Below are 9,230 nucleotides of genomic sequence, written 5' to 3' on the forward strand. Positions count from 1 at the left end.
ACCTCTTTTTTGGCACTGGAGTTTGGAATGGACCCCAGCCCCTCCTGCCTTGGAGCCAGAGGGACCCTGGATGAGTCCACCTTGTTTTCAGGCAGAAGAGGAGAGGGCAAAGCCACCCCATGCACTTGGGTGCTGTGCTAAACCCCTGCCTGCATCAGTGCCTTGGTACAGGGTGGGAGGTGTATATATATATATTTTTTTTAAAAAAATTTTCCTGCTTTGTCCTAAACTTTATGTGATATTCTTGATCCTAAGGGTGGGGAGGTGGGGGAATAAAATTCCAGGCTGTCTTAACTCCTTTCTCTTAGCTGGCCCAATGTGGAACAACAGTGGCATCCAGTGGCCACAGAGCCCAAAACAAAATGCAGGAGGAAATGTAAGTGCTAAATGGCATAGCTGGGCATGGGGGCAGCTCTGAAAGGGCTGAACTTTCTAAGTTTTGTGAGCTAGGAGGCCACCGGTTTCACATCCCCTTAAAGCGGGGAAACTCGTGTGCTGAGGACTGACCGGGTGACTTCTGTCCTCGAAGGAACTGGCGGCCGATCGGGCCAAGTCGGCAGCCGTGGAGGGCAAGCTGAAGGAGCAGCTGCTGGCCCGCGGGCGGGGGGTTTGTGGGGGGGGGCCCGCGAGCGGGAGATTGTGGCGGTGCAGGCCCGCATGCAGGCCAGCTACCAGGACCATGTCAGCGAAACGCAGCAGCTCCAGGGCAAGGTGAGCCCCACGCTGTGCTCTGCAGCTTCCTCCTCTGGGTGGCTTTTGGTGGCAGATGTTTCTGGACCTGGGTGCTTGAGGAAGAAGAGGTGTGTGGGAGCATCCCTGGGGCCTGTCAGCATCAGTAGACACCCCCACGTTGCCAGTCCCTCTCACTCATCTCGGGGGCTTTATAAAGAGAGCAAAAGGGCTGGTGATGGCATTAACCCCTCTTGGGCTCCTCTAGATCCGGACCCTGCAGGAGCAGCTGGAGAATGGCCCCAACACGCAGCTGGCTCGCCTGCAGCAGGAGAACTCCATCCTGCGGGACGCGCTCAACCAGGCCACCAGCCAGATGGAGAGCAAGTAAGGCTGGGACGGGCTCAGAGCCTGGGGCTGCTCTCTGGCTAACCCAGGCATTGGTGTCCATCAGGCTTGGCTACCCCGTTTCTTGAAGGTGCTTCTACAGACACTGCAACTAGCTGGAGTGAGGGGAGGAAGTATGGAAGAAGTTGACAAATGGCTTTTGAGGGTGGCTGGCAGGGGAAACAAGGATGTTTTTTCTAAGTGGAAGGTCAGGGGAAGCCCTCTCTGCTTTGGCATTACCTGTGGTGTTGCTAGAGCCAACAAGTGGCAGAGCAGGGGACTAGAAGGTGCCATGGCACTTCTGCCCTGAGGGGAGGTTGTACTCTCAGACTTCAGAAGAAATGCAGCTGGCTCTTTGATGGGCGGTGGTGCCACAGAGAACCAAGATCTGCCCAGTGCATGCAGAACAAATAGGAGCTAGGTAGAAGAATTTCACACTCCTTTTTATAGAAAGTCTGAAATGGCTGGTAATTAACAGTGGTCAAATAATTACAAAGTGGACTCCAGCTGCTTAGAGTGCTTCGTCTTGTGCCTGGGAACACAGATCCTTGTGTCCTCCACATCATGAGAAAAGAATGTCTCCTGTAATTGAAATGCAGCTTTTGAAAAGTGATTTGTCAGCTCTTTCCACCCTCTCCCTGGAGGAGCAGACATGTCCTAGAAAGGGACAAACATGACCGCTGAGATATTTCAAGTCTGGTACCAGGTCCGCAGGAGGATGTGTTCCTCCCTAGGTAACATCAGAGATGCTTGACTGGCCCGTGGGCTAAAATAACCCTGCTTCTCTTTGCGCAGGCAAAACGCTGAGCTGGCCAAGTTACGGCAAGAGTGCAACAAGCTGATGAAAGAGCTGTCTGAGAAATCAGAGGTGCTGCAGCAAGAGGAGCAGCAGAGAAAGAGCTGGGAGATGAAAGCAGTGGCCTCAGAGAAGCAGATTGAGCAGCTGCAGGTCAGGCAGGCACAGGAAAACCTCTTCCCCTCACAGGGATGGGGCAAGTGGCTAAGTTGCATGGGATCCATGGACTTGGCCATGAGAAGACCTTGGAGGGAGATAAGCATCTGCAGTTGGAAAGAAAGCTGCCTTGCGGACCCCTTAATTGCCTCCCCCTCGTTAATTTGTCACATGCAATGCGCTCTCTATGCAGCATCATGGGCAAAGCTCAGGGAGCACAATGCCCTGGTTGAAGCCCTTCTTCTCTCTCACCTGTGAAGCTCTCAAGCCTGACGTGAAGGTGCTGGGGCACAGGCCTGGATGAGGCACACTGCTGGGTGCTACCCTGAGGCGAGAGAGAGCCCCCACCAGCCTGTGCTTAAATGGATGTGGGTTCTCTCTCCTGACTCAGCTGTTTTTAAGCTTGTTGTTCTCCCTCCTTGGTGCAGGAGGTAGAGCTTGTGGCTTTTGTGTTGTCACCAGGGTGTGGCTGGGTTTGGGGTTTTTAGGGGTGTTTAAAGGACTGCCCCCAAGTAGAGCCTCTGAGCACGCTGTGACTGGAGGAGCAGGAGCGTGTTGCTGTGTACCCATGGAGGGGAGAGCGTCTTCTGGGGGGGGGCAGCACTCCTGCTGGGATTTGGCTCAGCTGAGGGCTGGGAGCATTGATCCTGGGTACCCCTGACCCAGAAACTTACACTTCTGTCCCCCAGGAGTGGCAGACAGGGTGAGGGTGTGGTGTGTCACTCCTGCATGTGCCATGGTCTCTGAATTGCTGTGGCCTGTTTACAAAGGGTCTCTGGTGGTGGAGACCTTTGTGAATGCCAAAATGATTTTCTAGAGGTGCTCCTAAAGCAAGGGGTCTTTGATATCCTTTATTTTAATTTTTCGGGTGCCTGCGGATGCATATCTCCTGCTGGTGGTCTTTTTTTTGGCTTTTGCTGCTCTTGCAAGGGAGGAGCACGGGGAGTCATGTGGGCACCCAGCCAGCATTAAGGCAGACACCACCTTCCTTGCTCAGAATGTCAGCTTCTAGGCATGCTTTTAGGATAGCTTCTCCAGGGCTGTCAGCTTGCTGCACACCTTAATACTAATTAAATAAATCATGCTAGCTGGAAGACTTTAAAGGCAGCAATGTGTTTAAGGTGCTAGGGAGAATGTGCTCTGTGGTAACACCTAAGAGCTCTGAGCTGAGGATATGGGGTCAAATCCTCAAAACCCGAAAATGTCCTGTTTTTTGTGGTGGTTCTGGAAGCATCACACAGACAGAGACGAGGCTGGTTTACCTTCTTTTGCCTCCTCCCTGCAAATCAACATTTCTCCATCTGCAAGGGTGGAACTCGTACCCGTACTGGGTACAAGTGCTGGTTTGCAGCATATTCCTCATCCTCCTCCTCTTCTGCCTTCTCCCTCAAAGATCCTACCTTGCCCAGGCCTCTTCTCTGCTCCTTTCTAAGATGGAAAAAAAAAAAAAAAGCCTTCCCTGGCCCAGACCGCACAGAAAATTCCTCTGCGTGTGGAAACACGTGTCTGGGTGTCTCCGTCCTGCTAAGCACCGTGGCGGTACCTCTCCCTGCTGGGCTCAGGCTGTGCATTAGGGCCAGGGCTTTAAGAAGTTTTTCAAAGCTTTGCTCTCCAGAGGGGAGGATGGCCGTGATCTTGGCACAGAACCGAGACGTTCGGGTTTTGTCTGCTTCCCACTTGAGGGCTGGCAAATGATAAAACACGAGCACGAGGCAAGATGCTTCAGGCACAGGGGGAGCGTGGTGGAAGAATGACTTAAACCCCGCAAAGCACAGCTTAAAAATAACATGCGACACAGAGAGCTTTGCTTCAAGTTGACCTGGGGTGCCTGGCACGCTATGGAAAACCTTCTCTTCCTGCTGTGCAGGCTTCCCAAAGGGAGGTGGAGGCAACGCTGCAGAAGAGGCTGGACGAAGTAAGCGACGAGCTTCGAAAAACTCAGACCAGCTACAAAAGCTTGTTAGCAGACGCAGAAAAGGCCAAAGGGCAGCAGCAGAGCATTGCCGGTGAGGATCTTGGATCAATGCAGGGGAAGCTGTGGAGCAGACTTGGAGCTTTCAGGGCTGGGTCCTTGGTGGGCTTGGTCAGGACAGGACAAGGGATGAGTTAGGCTGCCTGGCGTTGGTGTGAGCCAGGCACGGGACTGGTCCATGGTCCTGTCCTAGGATGCCACTCCAATGTCTCTCTCCTGTCCTGCATCCCTGCCTGCCCTTCCTGTGCCTCCTGAAAGCATCCAAGGCTTGTTTGGCCAAGAGTCCTGCTTGGGCAGGGCAGGACAGGGAGTCTCTGAATTTATTTGCACCTACCTTACCATTTTTCTCACCCCGTTCTCCAACAGAACTGCAGGCCAAGCTGCTGAGCTCTGAAGCAGAGGTTAAAAGCAAGTTGCTGGAGCTGGGCAGTGTGAAGGGGAAACTGCAGGATGCCAGCACGGAGAATACGAAGCTCCTGGAAAGGATCAAGTCCATCGAAGCTCTGCTGGAGGCAGGCCAGATGAGGGAGACAGAGAAAGACAGAGAGTTGCAGGTCACGTGCTCGTTTAATTGGGATGGGAGGAGGAGACGGGGGTTACACGGCTCAAGCAGGTGTTTTTTCCCTGTGTTAACACGGTCCCTGCATTAGCTTTGCTCTGGGATGCTGCGGATAGGGCTGACTTGCATCACGTGCCTAGGACAGGTAACGAAAGTGCTTTCTCTCTTCCAGGCAGCCAATGAAGCAGAAATGAAGCAGCTGCGGTCCAGGTGGGTCTGGGTGCACATGGAGACTGCTACGGCACCTCCAGCTTGCCATCCCTATGTCCCAGGCTTCCCCCGGGCACTGAGCCCTGTAGGTGAAGGCGTCCCGCCCTCTCTGTTAGGCAGGCTTGGAGACTGTGAAGCTGAGAAGACAAGGTCAATCCTGGCCATCACAGCTGTTAAAAATATTAATTGACTCCAGTGCTGGCCCCAAATAACAGCCAGTCCATTCTGAAGTGAGACTGTAATTGCTGGCAAGCACATGGAGGCTGACTGGTCCTGCAGAATAGGAGGTTCTGGTGGTGTTGGTGCTGGGGGTGGGATGGCTGTGATATAAGCCCTTGCTCAAAGCTGGGCCAACCAGAGGAGGCTTTTTGGGAGTGCTCCAAGTATCTTCAAAGATGGAGATTAACCACCTCTCTGGGTCCCTCTTCCAGTGTTTGACAGCCTCTTCCCCCACACGTGCAGAAAGATTTCCTGGTCTTTAACTGAGTTTCCCGTGACATAAGTTGTGCCTCTTGCCCCTTGTCTGTGTGCTGAATTTCTGAGAAGGCTCAGGCTCTGCATGGGGGGAGGATTTCTTAGATGCCTCTACTGTCAGCAAGCATCTGGAATTCCTCTAAGGGAGAATAGATGTTCCATTGCCCTGGCACCCTAAGACTTGTGTGATTCTTGCCAGGAACCTCAACCTTCTTTGGTCTGCTCAAACTGAGGCTCCCTCCGGGGCAGATGGTGGATCTGAGGGTGTGGAGGAAAGCTGCAGGTTCTTGGATATCCAGTTGGCAGCCCTGATTTATGATTACTTGGGATAATAGGATGATCCTTTCAAAATGCAGAGCTGTGAGCTGTCTCAGCCTAACGATCCCTAGACAGGAGTGTGTCAGGAGCAGTTCCAGTTGTGTAAGCCAGCATTTCTGGCCTTAGGAGCAGGTTATGTCTTCCTCTTGTCCTGGCTGCACAGCCAGCCAGCTACTCACTTGCTTGTTTTTGCTGATAAGCCACTCCAGCATTTCCATGGCTGTGGTTCTTAGTCCCACTCCCTCCTCCTCGCACTGTGTGTAGATCCCGGAGCAGACCGGGATAGGAAGGGCTGTGGTCCCCTTCTTGACAGCTTGCTACCTGGGAGAGAGGTAGATGCTGAGACTCACTCCTGCATCCTGCCCTTCCAGCCTCCAGGAGAAGACAGACCAGCTCTTGTCCTTGGAAAGGGAAGCCACAGAGCTACGAGAGGCAGTGGAGCAACAGAAGACCAAAAACAACGTACGTGAGTGAACTGGGCTCAGCTTTTGCTGCTCACAATTTTTACCTCCAGAACCCAGGTCATGATAGAATCATAGAATTGTCAGGGTTGGCAGGGACCTTAAAGATAATCTAGTTCCAACCCCCCTGCTGTGGGCAGGGACATCCCCCACTAGATCAGGCTGCTCAGAGCCCCATCCAGCCTGGCCTTAAACACTTCCAGGGATGGGGCTTCCACCCCCTCTCTGGGCAACCTGTTCCAGGGTCTCACCACCCTCATGGGGAAGAACTTCTTCCTAACGTCCAATCTGAACCGATCCATCTCTGGCTTCAGTCCATTCCCCCTAGTCCTATCACTATCCTACAAAGCCCCTCACCAGCTTTCTTGTAGCCCCCTTGAGATACTGGAAGGCCACAATAAGGTCTCCTCGGAGCCTTCTTTTCTGCAGGCTGAACAGCCCCAACTGTCTCAGTCTGTCTCCGTAGGAGAGGTGCTCCAGCCCTCTGATCATCCTCGTGGCCCTTCTCTGGACACGTTCCAGCACGTCTTTGAGGTTTGAATGACCGATCATCACACTCGGCTACTGACGGCTCCGTAGTGTGGTCAGAAGTTCTTCCAGCCCACGGACCACTGGAGGCATTGCCTCATCTGCCGTAGAGCAGGAACGTGCTCAGCAGGCTGTGCACCTCAGGCTGATGGGCTGCAGCAGACAGTGGGCTGCCTGTTTGGAGGTGTCTGTCCCCTCTTCTCTTGGGAGGTTTAGGACCTGGTAAGCCAGGAGATTCTACCCCAGCATGGTCAAGGAAGTCCCTGAGCAGGGGTCCCTCACACCTCATTGGTCCTTTGCTCCTTATCGCTCTACTATAAGGTGGTATCAGTTGTGTGAGGGCAACCTTGCAGCTCTACACTGTGTCCTCTCCAGGCATCTTGAGGGCTGTTTCTGGAGCTTCTGCCTCCATCCAGCTCTGCTCTGCTCTCTCAAGGCCACTGTCTGAGCAGTGCAGTGCAACACTCGCTGGAAAGGAAAGGGGGACACATGGGTGCTAGAATGGAAGGACGCATGGGTGCTGGAATGGAAGACCCTTGACAAAAGCGATGGGCTGCTCCCTGTTTTCCTGAGCGGAGGCTTTGAAATCCTCCACAGCGCCAACAAGCAGCTTGGTGGCCTTCGGCATGGCATGTGGCTTATTGCCCTTTGTGTGTGGTCTCTGCAGGACCTTCGTGAGAAGAACTGGAAAACAATGGAAGCATTAACCACGGTGGAGAAGGCATGTGAGGAAAAGCTACTTGCTGCTACAAAAGCAAAGGTGAGCCCAGCATTTCTCTAGTAGCGATGCCCTTGTTGTAGGGGTCAGCATCCCTAGGCCAGCAGAGATGCTTGCCCTGGGTTGCCTGCCTCCTCTGTGGAGCACTGCTGACCCAACCCTCCTGCCAGCTTCTCCAAAGTTTTTCTTGAGGGCCACGTATCCCTGGTGCAGGTCACGGTTGGGAACCAGGAAGGTGGGTGAACTGGAAGGGATGTTTTCATGGTTCTCAGTGGCAGCAGGTTTCTCTGTTCGCTGATTTCCCCATGCCAGCTCACACCTGTAGGCACAGAAAAGCAGTACTGGCCAGCAGGCACCCAAGACATCCATCCTGTGACAGTTTGTCCCTCTTGCAGGACGAACTGGCCCAACAGCTGGATGCGCTCCAGATGCGAACCAAACAGACGCTGCTCTCTGCCCTCCCTGGAGTCACCATGTCCTCGCAGCAGGTGGGCACAGGCTTTCTCAGACCCTTGCAGAGCCTCTACTACGTGGGAAGGACAGACATCTAATTGTCCTTTTCCTTCCTTGTCCTCTATTTTTTTCAAACTCAGGATTATGACACATGGCTACAAGAGTTTAAGGAGAAGACAGTGGACATGCTAAAGCAGCACACGCTTACAGCAGAGGCTCCAGTAAGTGAAAAGGCTGGGAAGTGAAGGGGTGAGAGAGTGTCTGAGGGCCACTCTTTTCTTTTCCTCACCTCTCTCTCCATCCCTTCTCTGTCTTTCCAGGATTCAGCACTTAAATTAAAAGAGGCAGAAGAAGCGCAAAGCACTTTACAAGCAGAATGCGAGCAGTACAGAACTATCCTTGCAGAGACGGTAAGTTGCAGCCTTCGGTGCTGTGTTGGTCTGCCACTAGAAATAAGTTTCAAGAGGTCTTCTGGCAGCCCAGCCTGCCCGTGGGCTCATGGTGGGCATCTCACAGTATGTTGAGGGGCTGCTGTATAGAAGATTATTTGCCAGTGAGATAGGGCAAGTGGGGAAACCTGAATTTCTAGAGCTCTTCATCGAACTAATTGTGTTGGAAACCTTCCTGGGGGTGGTGGGATGTGGCAAAGCAAGGCATGAGAAGGGTGGTTGAGCCAGCCTGGGAACCGGGAGCCCTTAACTCCACCTGGGGCACCTAATTCCATCACCCTTGCTTTAGCCCAAATCCTTGGAGAGGTGTTGGCTATGCCAGGGCTTCCAGTTGTGACAGTGCTCGGCTCAGGAGGGCTGGAGAAGGTTTGGGCTCAACTGAGGCTTTGCCAACAGGAAGGGATGCTCCGAAACCTGCAGAAGAGTGTGGAGGAGGAAGAGCAGGTGTGGAAAGCAAAGCTCACAGCATCTGAAGAAGAACTCCAAAAGGTGCGTGTTTGGGGCACACCTGGGTTTGTTGCTTGTGTGCAAAGGTTCGTAGAGCTGGGCTTCCAGGAGCAGAGAGGCTGCTGTTGGCTATAAATTGTGTAGTGAACCTAACTGTTCATGCCACCCTTGAGCTCTGAGAGATAGGGACGTTATCTTCTCCTTTCACGACTCCTGTCACCCCTCCTGTCACCAAATCAGCAGACAAGAAGCCCACCTCACACAGGACCTAAGCCTTTCTGCTTTGAGATTCCCAACTCCCCTGCCCAGACCTTGCCAGCAGAGCTGGAGGAGTGGCTGCAGCTCCATTTTTGAAGCATGCCAGCTGGGAAACCACGTCACCGCTTCAGTAATCCAAGTTCTGACGCCTGGAAAATCAGGCTGAGCCCTCTTGGTGGGCGCTGGCTCGACGGGAGGAGAGCACGTGCAGGGGCTCTTGGACTTCCATTTTTGGAAGAACTTGGCTTGTTCCTAAAACCTGGGTTGACCTTGGCATTTGCTGAGCCTTCAGAAAGGAGCTGAGGTCCAAGCCACGTACTGCACATAGTTTTGGGCCCAGCTGTCTTTCTAGCTCAGGGTACCGCCCTTCCTAGT

At 53.3% G+C, this 9,230-nt stretch overlaps 1 protein-coding gene across 1 annotated transcript in view; it reads left to right on the top strand.

Moving 5' to 3' along the window:
* Window positions 1-9,230, top strand: part of RRBP1 (ribosome binding protein 1) — a 20,637-nt gene that overhangs the window by 5,427 nt on the left and 5,980 nt on the right. Inside the window, 13 exon segments of the mRNA XM_009871914.1 lie at window positions 530-592; window positions 595-711; window positions 938-1,056; window positions 1,852-2,005; window positions 3,876-4,014; window positions 4,347-4,534; window positions 4,712-4,749; window positions 5,913-6,003; window positions 7,198-7,290; window positions 7,644-7,736; window positions 7,842-7,922; window positions 8,022-8,111; window positions 8,547-8,639. Of these exon segments, the coding sequence (XP_009870216.1) occupies window positions 530-592; window positions 595-711; window positions 938-1,056; window positions 1,852-2,005; window positions 3,876-4,014; window positions 4,347-4,534; window positions 4,712-4,749; window positions 5,913-6,003; window positions 7,198-7,290; window positions 7,644-7,736; window positions 7,842-7,922; window positions 8,022-8,111; window positions 8,547-8,639 (1,359 nt within the window).

The sequence above is a fragment of the Apaloderma vittatum genome, unplaced genomic scaffold (genome assembly GCF_000703405.1).
Source record: "Apaloderma vittatum isolate BGI_N311 unplaced genomic scaffold, ASM70340v1 scaffold30086, whole genome shotgun sequence".
NCBI classification, from domain to species: domain Eukaryota; kingdom Metazoa; phylum Chordata; class Aves; order Trogoniformes; family Trogonidae; genus Apaloderma; species Apaloderma vittatum.